This window comes from Esox lucius, chromosome 8 (genome assembly GCF_011004845.1).
Source record: "Esox lucius isolate fEsoLuc1 chromosome 8, fEsoLuc1.pri, whole genome shotgun sequence".
Taxonomy (NCBI): domain Eukaryota; kingdom Metazoa; phylum Chordata; class Actinopteri; order Esociformes; family Esocidae; genus Esox; species Esox lucius.
Genome location: NC_047576.1, coordinates 15863599 through 15879494, shown reverse-complemented (window position 1 = coordinate 15879494; position 15896 = coordinate 15863599). Strand labels below are relative to the sequence as shown.

Here is a 15896-nt window from a genome sequence, read left to right as displayed (position 1 = left end):
TTGCCCCAAGCACAACAAATACATACTACCCATTCTCCTATCTTAATGTATCCAGGGCACTCATCTCAGGAAGGTAACAAGACAGCCGGTTCACAGTTAATTTACCTGGTCTAATAACGAAATCAAAACCAAAAGATCCCTCTCCTTCTGTGGAGGAGTCACGGATGTAGCCATGAAAGGTGGCAGTTAATGCACGTCCTGACAGAATTTGCTGCTAGCATGCAAACACTGGCCCATCCAACCCTGCCCAATATAGTAGTCCATACGGCAGGCCTAGGTTTTATCAGTCCCAGTTGCACCCCACAGCTCTGGAGGCCAATAAAACCAGAGAAACATTCTCACCAGGAATTTTAATGGGCAGATTAGAGTGAAAGCATGGTAAATAGCAGCTTCTAAAAGCAAATGCCATCCGTCTCTCTTTGGAAAGGGTAGCATGTGTGAGAGGAGGAGCCGGTCCTTGTAGCACAGGCCTTGGTATTTGATGTCTAAAAGGCCCCACGTTGGAGTGTGTGCACCGGTGTGCAGCCAGTGGAGCACAGCCAATAAGGCTGCAATTTATCATAGTTGAAATGAGATGCGCACACACACACACACACACACACACACACAACCACACAAACACACCCACAGACACAAACACACACAAACACACATATACACACTGCTCACATTATTTGGTGCATGTTGGCTTACTCAGGTGTCCTGATTGAAAACTATTTTTATCCCACCACAAAGTAAAACTATCCCTCATCCCGTACCCTAGAAACAAAGTCAACTGAAGTACATTTATCCTCTGCCAAGACAAATTCAGCACAGCAAAGGATTAATAAAAATTTATTCATCATTTTTATTTTTATTTTTCCTTAATGTATTCATGTATTGATTTATTGATTTATTAATTCATTTTATTCCTGTATTAATTTACGGAATCATATTTATGGATTCATTTATGCATGTATTTATCTATGTTAACCAACGCAAACATGTTTCCCCTTGAAGATAAGTGTTATGTCTTTATCCAGTCGATTAGTTGATCATGTTATGAGGCAAAGTGATTCCTAGAGGAAGGGTGCAGAATACAAATGCGCTATGATATCTTATGAAGGATGGAGAGACATTCTGCTATAAGCCATTTCATCCTCCTTTTATGCTTACATCCTAATTGGAATTGACTAATTGCCTATTTGGCCTAGCTGCTGTATGTCATGACATGAAACGTACATGGGATAGGATCTGCTTTAATGAAAAACGCATGAATGAGTTTCATTTAAACGGTTGCATTGCATAGCGTAGAAATCTTTTTCCTTTTATATTAATTTAAGTTACTGTATTGATTTGATTAGAACTACTTACCATACCTGCGTTGAATATTAAATGGACATGTAAGGATGGCAGACTCCCATGCAGTCCCCTCTGCGATGGCAGAGTTGCATGAGGTTTGTTTTTTGGGAGCGAGCCTGGTAATTGACCTTTCTATACGGTGATTTTGTTTCTGAGGTTTCTCTTCCCTCCATTTCGCTGCAGGTCTATACACCGACTGTCACAGCTGGAGCGATTAGACTTGGGAAGTAATGAATTCACTGAACTGGTAAGAAAAGAGGCCCTTTAAAGACGCCAGTCACATGGACAACAGCTGTCATCACACAGGCAGCCCTGTTACCCAGCGGACCTGGGGGACGAGCCAGAGACGGGCCCTCCCTCCCTCCCTCTGCTCGGCACCCTCTTAGGTCTCCAGCACTGCTTCCTCTGCCCACTGAGCCTCTTTCCGTCTCTCTGTGTGTGCATGTCCCTCTAGGATTTTACATGAAATGCTTGCTAGTAATTAGAAACATATAGGGTTCTTCATGTTTTCCCAATAAGGGCACCCTTTTTGGGTAAGGTAGAACTGTATGAAGGTTTTATCCTCTATGATTCTTCTATGGAGATTTTACCGATAGTATTTACAATCTAAATGTTCTTTATAAACTGCCCTATAAAGAAAGAAGAATGCTTTCTATGAAAAACCCAATTCTAAATTAAGTTGTGGCTGTGGACGGGTGTGCATTTGTAGGCCTGTGTGTGTGTGTGTATGGGTGTGTTTGTGTGTGTACACTTGATGCATTATTCACTAGTGTGGATCAAATGTGCACGACTTGGCACCTCAGGGCACCCACCAGATTTTAATTGGCTGTTGGAGTCAACAATGACTGTGAATTTATCAAACAATCCAGTCTAGTCCGTTTGCAGTGTGCCTAATGCTGGCAACATCACATTAATTTAGTGGTCATCCAAAGCAATTGCCTGGTCCATAAGCTGTAAATGGCTATTGAGATTGAAACCCAAGAGTAGGCAATTATTGATTTTGTGGCTAATGGTTTGACTAGTTAACCCTTCCTGTAGGTCTCCCTTTGATTCTATTGGCTGTGGTCTCTTGTCTCACAGGCTACCGGGCGTAAGTCTAGAGCAGAGTATTACACTTTTATAATTAGTGGTGACTCAAAAGAACCCTGGAGATCATTAAGATACAAATCAATGATTCGTATATGCACCTTTGTTTAGCTCATGGGTTATTGGAGAAACCTTTAGCGACAGGTTGCAGGAGGAACTCTAGTGTGGTATTGGATATTTATTTATTTGACCTCATCTTAATGTTATTCCTGTGCATCTGTTATTTTGTATGGTGCTAATGTGGGTTTACACAAGTTTTGTAAAGAACCAATGCAAATTCCAATGTTGGAATGGTTACAACTTTATCATACAGTATGTATTCAGCAAAGATGATATTATGAATATATTTTATTTTATATACACCGATCAGTCATAACATTATGACCACTGACAGGTGAAGTGAATAAAACTGATAATCTCATTATCATGGCACCTGTCAGTGGGTGGGATATATTAGGCAGCAATTGAACATTCTGCCCTCAAAGTTGTGTGTTAGAAAATTGGCAAGCATAAGGATCTGAGCGACTTTGACAAGGCCCAAATTGTGATGGTTAGACAACTGGGTCAGAGCATCTCTAAAAGTGCAGTGTGAGGTTTTCCTGGTCTACAGTAGTCAGTATCTATCAAAAGTGGTCCAAGGAAAGAAAAGCGGTGGACCGGCAACAGGGTCATGGGTGGCCAAGGCTCACTGATGCATGTGGGGACCGAAGGCTTGCTTGTGTGGTCCAATCCAACAGACGAGCTACTGTAGCTCAAACTGCTGATAAAGTTAATGCTGGTACTGATAGAATGGTGTCAGAACACACAGTGCATTGCAGTTTGTAGTGTATGGGGCTGTGTAGTCGCAGACCAGTCAGGGTGCCCATACTGACCCCATCCAAAAGCACCTACAATGGGCATGTGAGCATCAGAACTGGACCACGAAGCAATGGAAGTAGGTGGCCTGGTCTCATGATTTACGTTTTCTTTTACATCACATAGATGGCCAGGTGCGTATGTGTCGTTTCCCTGGAAAACACATGGCACTAGGATGCACTAGGGGAAGGAGGCCAGTGTGATGCTTTGGGCAATGTTCTGCTGGGAAACTTTGGGTCCTGCCATTCATGTGGATTTTACTTTGACACGTGCCACCTTCCTGAGCATTGTTGCAGACCATGTGGACCCTTTCATGGTAACGGTATTCCCTGATGGCAATGGCCTCTTTCAGCAGGATAATGCACCCTGCCGCAAAGCAAAAATGGTTTCAGGAAAACAACAAGTTCTACACAATATTGGGCAGATGGTCATAATGTTATGGCTGATCTGTGTATAATGTTCATTAATATTGAGACTACATTGTAGTAGTTTGTACTCGCTTATACAGATGAACAGGAAGGACATTTCACGGCCACAGGAAAGTCTTAAAAAGGTCTGTTGATCAACAGCCTCTGGGCTATCTAATAAGGAGCAATATGAAGTGTGACAAAGATTTGTTCATGGAGGGAAGGTTATCCAAGGGCGTCTCATCTCCAAGTCATCCTTGGTTAACATGATCCCACACTGGGCTGGGGGCTGGGGACTGGGGACTAGGGGCTGGCGACAGGGGACTGGGGGCTGGGGCCTGGGGGACTGGGAGACTGGGTAGCCCAAGGGACAACTGCTGGGTGAGTCCAGGCTTTGTGCCAAAGGTCCCACTGGAGCCTCGTGTGTTACTGTGATGTCAGTGTGAGGGTGGGCTGCCTACACAGACCCCTCTGGGACTGACTTTGATACTGGAAGACACTCACGATGTACACAGCCCCACTCGGCTCCTCCTCCTCATTCGCGTTTTATACATTTAAGTTATTGAGCAAACATTCTTCTCCAGTGAGACGTAGGGTGAATATGCAAACATTTGAATAATTTTTCAGTCAGGAACCAAACACACAACATGCTCATACTTTTAATGCTACATGAGACCCAGAAAGGCAAACACCTTCAGCACAGAATAATTCCTGTTCTTCAGTAGGTCTTTAATTTGTGTCAAAGTCTGTGGCTGGTTTCACTGTTTCCTGGACTTTATCCTTGGGTAGTAAGAAAAAGGCGTGTTTGCCGGACTCATTCCAAGGGAGCAGATGGTTTGGCATTGTTATAAGCGAGCTTTGCTGTTTGAAGCCCCCGAGTTACTACAGAGAGAGCGCCCATCGACTTTCCCCGGTGCTAGTATGAGATCCCAATCTGTGCGTCCTACTTAAAAGCCTTTCTCCCTCTGCTGATGACCTCTCGTCCTTAACCCTATTCCCATTTGAAGGTGCTGGTTGCTTTTTGTTGTTAGTATGAGGAACATTCCCAATTTCTGATTCTTCTTGAATAGAGCAGTGTAGTGTTTATTGTCTGGGTCTGGCGATTTTGAAGTCCAGCCCAATGCATTTTCAATCAGCTGTTAGAACAATAACAAAGCACCACCCCAACCGTTTCGGCAATGGTTTCTTCCTGTTTTTTTCCTAAACATTAAGCTAGAAGGCCTAATGCATTTTCCTCAACTGAATATTTTTGTGGTAAATTGCTTAATTCTATCAATGTTTTTCAGTCCTGAGAATTCATAGACTTTAGCCATTCTCTGTTTCTGGTATTGCTTTGAGGAAAAAAACTACTTTTCTTCATAACTGACCTGAGCTATGGAATAAAATGTAGTCTGGCTGAACCAAAGGCCCTATGAAAGCTCTTTCTGATTTCAACTCATTGCCATTTTGGTGACAATCAATGCTCAGCTGAGATACTCTGTTATGTCTGAGAACAGGATTCAGACTGCCTTTTTGACATGAGAAGATATTTAGCACAAGAAGCTGGTTGATATGACTGAATATGTTTTTAAACTAATACAATGCACAAGGTGCAGATGTTCACCACTGACAGAACAATTAGGAAGCTCAACATCAGAGGCTTTGTAATATGTCTGAACCGAACAATGACCTCAGCTAATGATGGCCCAGTTGAGCCAAGAGCAGATCCTGTGTCACAGAGGCAACTGGAAGGTGGGGACACATAGTGGTGCCAGAATACAGAGAAAAGGACATTGCAGAACTTCAAAATGTGACATGACTGTGTCTACACTGGAGTCTCCCCAGCACTGAATGGCAGCAGACTGTTTCATCTCCATGCGGAGAGAACAGGAGGCTGGTCAAGGTGCCTACCAAAAAAACGAACTTAGGAGCGAAACAGTGTGGCATTACTGTACAGACTCCTGTGTTGTTGTAGTTTGTAAGTTGTGGGTAGCGACTCATACTTCACTAAACGTGGTTATTTAGGGTTTTGAAGATTGTATTCAAAGTGTGTGAAGCATGGGGGACAGGTAGAGGACACAACAATTAAGCAGAACTATTTGGGGTCAATACCAACAATTGTAATTGAAATAGATTGTGTCTAAACATACATGAAACATCAATACAACATGTAAATAGCGATACATAACTGACATTGGTCACTCACAGTTTGTTTTTTTCCACTCCGGTTGTATATAAACCTAAAATAGTGGAACCTAATAGGGTGGACATTTCAAAGTGAAGCCATAGCTCTGCAAGTGAACAAGATCGAGTTTTCCTGCTTAGAATATCTCTGGTCTCTCCCTTCTGCAAAATCTTTTGCTGGTTAGATGGGTCCTATTTCCTTTAAGGACACCTGTCCTCATAATTAAAATTTACATTTTCACAATTTTACACAAAATAAGAATGTCCATTCTACTGAGGACAGAAATGGCACTGAATAGAACAATGACCCTTTGCACTTACATTACCAAATCTTGGACAACCTTGTTTAAACTCTAAAGGAAGGAAAATAAATTAGTTTTTTGTTTTGTTTTCTTAAGAAGGTAATTGAATGAGTCATGAATCTCTCAGATTTTCAATGTTGTTAAAGCTGTGTTGTTTCTATAGGAATTTCACTTATTTTTGCCAGACCGTGTAAGCGGAGCAGGCCTAGAAGAGTGAATGTCTCTTACGGAGTCTGTCCCTGACTGCCTGCCTGACTGACTGAGTGACTGACTACCCCTTGTTAAATAGCATAGTTAGGGACACTGGCTACGGAACCACAGGTCCCGCGTTCGACTCCTGTAGCAGTCAACACATGATACCTGAAGTTCAGGACAGACAAAAACATCGCTGGCTATAACTTTATGTAGCTACGTAATAGGTAGCCTAAAATAAAACAATTCTGGTGGATTTTAGGATTTGTTCAGGAAAGACAAACAGTTCGCTGCCTACACAATGCTCTCGTCTTTTCACTTGACAAAAAACTCAGTTATAAATATATTGTCACCTATATTGATAGATATTCAATGTCATTCATGAATGGCTAATTAGCTGTTAAAACGGCCAGTGGTAAAAGAGGATTTGTTCAGGATAGAGAAAAACTTGACTGGCTACAACCTTCTGTAGCTACGGGAAGCCTAAAAGGAAACTCTTTACTGTAGTGATGGCCAAACGAGGCTTCATTGGCCTTATTTTAGCAGCAGGATATTATGCTGGCAGCACTCAGATTTTCATTATCACAATAAAAGCCATCATTGACATTTGTAAGGCCATATAGTTAAGAATATCTGAGTTAGCGCTGCTAGCATAATATCCTGCTGCCAGAAGAACGGCCATCACTAGTTTACTGTTATATTGCAACTATTTCTGGCTATTTTTTAATTATGTCTTAGCATTTCTTCAGGCTAGTCAAACACTTCGCTGGCTACACAATTCTCTGGTCTTTTCACTTGACGTAAAAGTCAGTTATCCTATATTGATACAGTAGTTATTGTTTCAATGCCATTCGTGAATGGCAAATAAGCTGTTAAAACGCCCAGTGGCAAAAGTCATACAGTTTATAGATACTATTTGTGGTGAAGGTGAACTTAATAAGAAACATTACTCAGTTTAACACGATGGTTAATGGTGTCTAACGAAATATTCAAACTTGACATGATGTTAATGCATGAAAACATTATATTATGTTATTATGCTATACTGACACCCAGCAAACGGTTAGCTCTGTGGTGTTGTGGTTAAAGACACAGACTTTCACGTGGGCGACCTAGGTTAGAATCTTGACATGGCAGCCATGATCAACACTTTCTATTGCCGGCCGGCTGAACTAGGCTTGCCTGGTTTCTTGTTTTGAGTTGTTTGTGTACCTCTTTGTTGTTGTTGGGTTGTGCCTGCTTCCATGCTGCTGTTGCAATCACCGAAAATGGATCTCTCTCAAACGTAATACAGGCACTGTACCTACACAAACAACTCTGTTAATGGTAGAAAAATGTTACATGTTCAATATCATTTTTTACTCAGTAGTATTTTTCCACCCACCAGTTCAAAACCACAACTCGAAATAGAAAATTGTCCAGAATCCCATTTGGAGTCCTTATCGACTTGCCACACGAGTGATGCTGCACCATGCTGTGAAAAGAAATGCATGAAACACCTGAGATTGGAATTGATTAGGGCAGCATGAAGGACTGTGAGGTTTGTCACTTAGTCTCCCAGGCTGGCCTAATGGAGTCATTTGCACATAGGCAGGTAGAGCCTTTTTGCGCAATAAACAGCATGGCCAAGCCTCTCTACACACACCTGGACTGAACACACTCCCTCGCAGGGCTCTAGTCATTCATTACTCCACTTTGGCCCGTGCAGAGTTTCAAAGACACCATTTCCGTTATAGGAACGTGAGATGATTCTGAAAAACACCCGGGGTGACTGAGTGTTAAACTTTTCACTATTCTGTCTAATGGAATAATTTTGTTACCTACAGTACTTCATTTTGTAAGTATGCCCTTTGGTTAGGGGAGATTGCCAGGGACCTTATAATAAAATGTTATCTAGATACTTAGGTGCATCATGGTATGTTGTGATTATCACAATTAAACACATATTGCGATATAATTGTATAATTTTATTGCAATTTGATATGTAATACAATGTTCGTAATTTCTCTGATGCATAGGGGTAAAAGAAAGCCTTGAGCAAAGATCTTTTGAAACTACAAGTGCTGAAATAAAACTGGAGAGAAGCTGGGAAGGAACAATACTGGACAATATGGTGCATTTACATAAACCAGTATGGAAATTATTTTGTGATATTGACAAAACAATACTATATATCATAAAAACTCTAGTCTAATATGCAACTGTATCCACCCCTCCCCATCACTGCACTTTACTATAGTGGCATGAGATTATTCACTTTTTTATTGATTGGTATTAAAAGCCCACTTCCCTTACCTTTAAGATAGATGACATGCCACTCCACGACATGTCCTGAATCCAATAAGACACAGTGGCCAGGGCTTTCTTATTGCCCAATCCTAGATACTGGGTTATTTTCTGTGGTACAGCTAAAAACAGAAAACTAAAATATAAGTTATGTTCAATTGACAAATAAAGGTATTAGTAGTCAACGATTCTCCAAAACTACAGTATGTTTGGTGTGTTGGTGTTTCAGCCTGAAGTCCTGGAGCAGATCCACAACCTGAAAGAGCTGTGGATGGACAACAACTCACTGCAGACAATACCTGGGGTAGGCTTTCTATACCACCTCTAGTTTGTGTCTGTCTGTGTCTTTTTCTGTCCTTGCCGTCCCACTTGTGGGCAAGCATACACTTGTCAGGGCATGTTGGTCAGTCAGTGCTTGGGCCTAGTGATGCACTGCCATTGGGCAACTGGAAAGAAAGTCACCTCAAACTCTTGTTTTCATTTACATTTGTACAATCAAGCAGACAGTCTTATCCAGACCGAATTACGGTAGTACATGTTTTTCATACCCCACACTTTCACACAACCCTAGTGTTTCAAGCGCCATGCTCTTACCAGGTGAGCTACAGAAGGCTTCTACCTCCTCTAACATCCTCTGTGTCTCCCTGCCCTGCTGCTGAAGTCTATAGGGAAGCTAAGGCAGCTACGCTACCTGGATCTGGCTAAAAACAGGATTGAGAGCCTGGACACTGACATTTCTGGCTGCGAGTCCCTGGAGGACCTCCTGCTCTCCTCCAACATGCTGCAGCATCTGCCTGACTCTATAGGTGAGGCAACAGGGTCCCAGCTCTCCTCACACAATAATAATAATACCTCCTGGTTAGATTATTTCTGCTTTTCCCATTTGCAGCAGGATCTGTTCCTGGGTCTCTCCCTTCTGCAAAACATTTATTTTCTTGTTAGACTGGTCTTATTTCTCCTCTTTAATACATGGTAGGTGCTATTAAAAAGGAGTAATGAATTAAGAAACTATAATTAGGAGACAAGGAGAGAGGGTGATTAATTGAGTGCATTCATTGAATGCATTCATCATGGCCACTTTTTTCCAAGGTTGTTATCTGTGAGCGCATATCCTTGAGTTGTCAATATCAATCATACAGCGTGCGTCATTAAATTGGAATTCTTATTTAGTGAGATAATTTTTTTTCTGGAATTTAATATGCACAAACTTGCATGAAATATTTGTACATAATATGTATATACATATAGATTCCTGGCTGTAAATTAATTAACCGGCCAGAGGAATATATGTGAAATGTTGAATTGTGTTGTTCAATTCGAAACTTTGAGTACTGTATAATTTATATTTTTTTATGGTTTATTTTACATGAATACATTATGTAATATTAAAGCTGGTTGTATCTATTATAGGAATGTTGAAAAAGCTCACAACACTCAAAGTCGATGACAACCAGCTCACCTCACTGCCTAACACCATTGGAAGGTAAGTACCTTGGAAAGGAGACCTATTGTACTATTATTTTTGTTTACAAAATACACAAAAATCAGACCTGAACTTCCCTCAAGTCAAATAAAAATGTATGTTTTTAAATAATGTCGCTGAAAGCTAAAATGCATTCCAAGCCTTTGTTTGTTCACATCTGCCATTAAATTCAAAGTCAGACAGTTTTAGGGCGTCTGTTGCATAACCAAATTAAAAGGCGTTAGAGACAGCAGTGTTGATGGTAAAACCAGTTGACAATTTGAATGTTAATCTTCGGTCTGTTGCCGAGCAGAGCTGTATTCAACACAGCCTGTGTATCGAATGAATCTGAAACTCTGCTGTCTGTGTCTGGCACCTTCTCTTTCGCGGATCTTTCTCATCTCACATTGACTAACGATGATTAGTTTCATCACTGTTCACACCAAGTAGAGTGATGCAGTACATTGTGTCTTAGTGAGAGAGAGAGAGAGAGAGAGAGAGAGAGAGAGAGAGAGAGAGCGATAGAGAGGAGAGAGCTGGGCGTGTTCCATTAATTTGTTGTGAAATGGTGGCTGCCTCAGAGGACTACTATTTCTACAATTCTACTATTCAAAAGCTTCCTGCAACAGTACTAGAGCATCAAACACATCAACCAGACAATTAAATTACTTTTGGATGCTTTACATACAGAATGTACATACAATGTATATTGTATCTGGAAAAAAGAATCAGTCAGAGGGATTTTCTTTTTACTATGAACACGCCTGTCCTTGAGATGTTGATGTCACAGGTCAGGGGTCACCACCTTACATTATGTCATTTTCATCCTTAACCCCCCCACACTGCTCTGCAATCCTGTTATACTGTTTCCAGTGCACCTTTTTTTCTTGGTTTGTCATTGGTCGGTTTTGTGTGTTGTGGTTATTTCCCATGCATCTAAAATGGGCTACTTAGTGGACGCGGCAAATTTGGGTAAGTAGACGGTGAATCCCTGTCTCCTGTACACGTTCATCCTAGCCACATCATGTTTATTCAGGCAAGTGCTCACCTTAACGTCCTCTGACTGTATGTTACGAACGGGGAGGTGGACCCAGTTAAAGGCCTGCATATGGAAGGCCAGCTGGGCTAGCCTGCTTGAACAAATGTTGAGCTAATTACACTGCTGTGTGTACATTAAATACAAATGAACAGTGTCTATTTATGGGAGGCAACTCTTTCCATTGTTCTCTCCTGGTCTTTACGTTATACAATAAACGCCTTGTTGGAGATTGGATTGTGAATGATTTGAGGCGGTTGAGGACTTCTCAACCACTATTGTGGTTGATTTTCATCCTTTCAAAAGATTTTGAAATTCAAGAGGCAAGAGTATTTGACTGAATAAACACAGTGGCTTTAATTTAAGATGTATTGTAAGATACAGATTTAAGTTCGCTCTTCAGTTAGTGTACAGTAGTACCAGACTTTCTCAAAAGTTTTTTTTACTAAGCAGTTGATTATATTTTGATTGGAAAAGAAGATACAGCACCCACCAGCTACTTAGAGTAAAAAGGAGTCAGCAACATTCATTATTATTAATGTGAATACAATTGGTAAATTTAATGAATGGTTGTTTTCATTCTTTCACAGTCATGGTTTTTGAATCTTGTCATGATCCATTTGATTAATCATTTTCATCTCTATGTATGTGTCTTAGATGCATCTGTTTTATAGGGAACCAGAAGATAATCTACTTGTTATTTATTTCCATGATAACGTTAATGTTCCCACTCCAGAGGGGATCAGACATGTTAAATTGCATTAGTCTACAACAAATAATGCCTGTGGCTGAAATAAATGTGCATGTGGCTTTTACATAACATGTTTGAGTGAAATAATGCTTATGGTATGGAAAGTCACCACCACCTTGCCTTACAGCCTGAAAGGAAAACACCTGAAATCAGACTTTTCTGGCTTTATTTTCTCAGAGTAAACCCTTATAGTCCAAATTCAAATAAAATTTAAAAAACTCAGAAAACGCATCAAAATTAAAACAGTAATATACCCTATGTGAACACCCCCCTTGTAAACCTGCTGAGATATAACCAACCACTTTCCAGATCACAAATCAAGCTAATTGGCTTCCATCTGTGATAAATTGTAGTGATTTTGATTACTTCAGTATAAAAGCAGTTGTTCATAGAGGATTTCACTGCTTAATAGTGCAATTCAAAGCAAATAATCCACTATGGGCGCAAAGGTACTTTGAAAATATCTACGAGGTTATGTTGTGGAAAGGCACAAGTCGGGATGGATATGAAAGGATGTCAAAGGCTTTGTATATCCCTTGGAGCACAGTTAAGTCCATTATTAATAAGTGGAAGGCGTATGGCACCACCCAGACCTGACATAGATCATACAGTCCCTCAAAACTGGATGACTGGGTAACAAGGAGACTGATCAACGGCAACCTTGCAGGAGCTTCAGGCCTTTATAGCATAGACTGATCAGTGAGTGCATGTGACCACAATATCATAAGCACTTCACATATCTCACTTCTATGGGAGGGTGGCAAGAAAAAAAACTCACATTGTAGACTCCGTGGCCAAGTAACAAAAGGAGCTGTGGTCAGATGAGACCCAAATTGAACTTTTTGGCAAAACGATATGTGTGGCAAAAACCCAATACAAAAACCCAAAACATCTTTCCACCCATAGAAAACCATGCCTACAGTAATGCACGGTGGTGGCAGCATCCTGTTCTGGGGGTGTTTCTGTTCAGATAGGACTGGAGCACTTCTCATGATAGAAGGGAAATTGGACAGTGCAAAATACCAACAGATTATTGAGGAGAACATGCAGCCCTCTGCCAGGAACTTGAATGTGGGAAGACTGTTCTCGTTACAATATGACAATGACCTAAAGCACACCACCAAAGCAACTGTACAGAAGCTGATGGACAAGAAGTTGAATGTCTTTGAGTGGCCTATTCAGAGCCCCAACCTAAATCCCATTTAGAATTTGTGGAATGACTTGAAGACTGCAGTCCATAAGCAGTCACCATGCAATGTGAATGAGCTTGAACAATTCTGCAATGAAGAATGGGGAAATACTGCACAATCTACAGTATGTGTCCCAAATTACAAAGAGACTCATGGCTGTAATTGAAGCAAAAGATGGTTCCACCAAATATTAACTCTGGGGGGTGTTCATTTATCCAAATAGGGTATTTTACTGGTTTTAATTTTAAGACATTTCTGAGTTTTTAGAAATGTATTTTAATCTTTTATGGTTTAATCCTTTATGGTCAGATTGTATGTGTTTTAATTTCAGGCTGTAAGGCAACAAATTGTCAACATTTTGAAAGTGGTGGTGACTTTCTATACCCACTGTATGTACAGGTAAATGTTCCTTTTCCAGAATTCACAGCCAATTTTAAGTAGACAGATTTAGTAGGTCTGTACTTTGCAAGTTATTAACAAAATCATATGCACATAATCTAATGGTACATCAAAGACATCTATGCAGAACACTGGTTGTTCCGTCTTTGTGTTTATAGTTTTTAGCATATTACCTTTGCAAATGGTAATTTCACAGCAATAACTAACCGAGAGAAAGGCACAATGGCACAAAGGATTCTTCTCTCTTTTCCTTCTCCCAGTTTATCGCTTTTAGAGGAGTTTGACTGCAGCTGTAATGAGTTGGAGTCCCTGCCGCCCACCATTGGTTACCTACACAACCTCCGCACGTTTTCTGCTGATGAGAACTTCCTTGTTGAACTACCCAGGGAGGTACGTCTTGCTGTCTCGCACCAATTTCATAATTTCACACTGACCCATGAACACCCATACTAACAGACATAGCTAATGCATTTGGTTATAGTATTGCTATGTTGGGAGGAAAATGATTATTCAAATGTATGTTTTTGTGTCAATTGTTCCAGATTGGGAACTGTAAGAATGTGACTGTCATGTCGTTGCGCTCGAATAAGCTGGAGTTTCTACCTGATGAGATTGGACAGATGACCAAGCTACATGTTCTCAACTTAAGCGACAATAGGTACAATGTTTCGCAGACCCTCTTATATGGAATGACGTACAGGACCATGGAGTTCCTTGCTCAGGGGCATAAAACAGATGTGTTTTTTTAGCTGAGGGATTTGAACCAGCTACCTTTTGGTTACTGGACTTATGCTCTACCACTAGGCACCTGCTGCCATGCACACACATACATGGTCACACACACATATATGGTCTCACACACATACACACACACACACAATGGCCCTCATTTATCAAAAGTGCGTGCACCACATTTCCAGCGTACACCTGGCGTACACCCAAAACCACGGTGACTTTGAGATTTATCAATATGGACGTTGGCGTACGGCACTCTCAAATCCTACGCCAGCTCAGGAGGTGGTGTACGCACGTTCTGAGTTAGTGCGGAAATGCGCTGAAAAAAAAATCCTAACGCACTGACAAACTAAAAGATATGATATATTATGACCCACTGTAAATAAAACAACAACATAATAATTACAAACTTCAGTGTTTATTTTTGTGCAACATGGACTTCAATGTTTAATTTGTGTGACTTTACCAAAGCATTTGATTTATGTGTATTCCTTCAGATGCGAGCCTGTGCGCTTTACATGACGTTTCAGGGTTAGGCCCGGCAGTTGCGCACGGACTGGGTTCAGTAATAAAAGGCTTTTAATGACCAAAATATAATTCAGACTGACAAAATAATAAAAATGACATTCTTCTTCTTTTAAATAATAATAATAATAATAGAAATAATAATAATAACGACATTCTTCTTCTAAATAACAAAAAACGTCATTAATAATAAATATCATAAAATAATAAGACGAATATTACAAATTGTCATGCAATTATTAATGTGAATGAATAGTACTCCACATCACATCATCATCTTTTATTCCGCTTTTTAAACTGCCAAATAAAACAATTTTATTTCTTTCTACCTCCCTGGTGATCGTCTCAATCTCCACATCAGAGAAGTTTCTCTTTTTTGCCGTCTTCCGTGTGTCCATGGCGTAAAATGAGGGTGTGGGGGAAGCGGAGACTTGAATATATAGGGGGGTGTTATTCTAATGACGATCATTTTCAGCTGCGGCATTTATCAAGGGCAGGTATTGCGTACACCTGGATTTTAAAGGTACACACAGCTTCATAAATCAGGCGGTGAGAGGAGTGTAAGCAAAATCTTACGCCAACATATACGTCCGTTTCTACGCAAGAATGATAAATGAGGGCCAATGAATCTATATGTTCACGTAGTCATTGATAAGGAGACAGCTTCATATGCTTGTGTTATGCCTATTTATTCACACAGAGGATAGGTGGAGTGGAGACATTTTTCTGAACAGTTTTTATATAAACTACGTAGGATAGTGTTTATTTTTGCTAATATTGCATTAAGATAGCTGCACAGCATTATAAAGCCCTTATCCTGCCCCCTGGCTAATTAAGAAAGCTCTTTATGAGATGTTTGGTTGCTCTGCCAGTGATAAACTGGATCCAAGGTAATTAAACCTTACTATCGCTTAACATACAATACCCATTAGGCACACCTGCTTCCACATGGAGCACGACACACCCGAGCAGTGAGCACTCAACCAGATAGGTTGCTTCAGGCCTGGGATGGAATCATCCTAACCCTGCTTCCTTCGCTGTGGTAGCCCATGACACTCCTGGCATTAACAGATGCCTGTTGTCAGATCTAAGTTTGTGGAACATGGTGACACGGTTTCTACTCCTATGTGTATGAGTTAACCTCTTCTGCGCAGTGACTGTCAGTC

General features: G+C 40.7%; 1 protein-coding gene across 12 annotated transcripts in view; it reads left to right on the top strand.

Moving 5' to 3' along the window:
* lrrc7 (leucine rich repeat containing 7) overlaps window positions 1-15896 on the top strand; it is a 100876-nt gene that overhangs the window by 62599 nt on the left and 22381 nt on the right. For 9 of the 12 annotated variants that reach the window (XM_020049317.2, XM_020049314.2, XM_020049316.2 and 6 more), the window contains exons 7-13: window positions 1525-1588; window positions 8862-8936; window positions 9294-9438; window positions 10043-10115; window positions 11049-11066; window positions 13731-13860; window positions 14013-14128. In XM_020049317.2, the coding sequence (XP_019904876.1) occupies window positions 1525-1588; window positions 8862-8936; window positions 9294-9438; window positions 10043-10115; window positions 11049-11066; window positions 13731-13860; window positions 14013-14128 (621 nt within the window). The remainder of the gene's footprint in view (window positions 1-1524; window positions 1589-8861; window positions 8937-9293; window positions 9439-10042; window positions 10116-11048; window positions 11067-13730; window positions 13861-14012; window positions 14129-15896) is intronic. The other 3 variants (XM_034293809.1, XM_034293808.1, XM_020049312.2) reach the window with 1 other exon arrangement.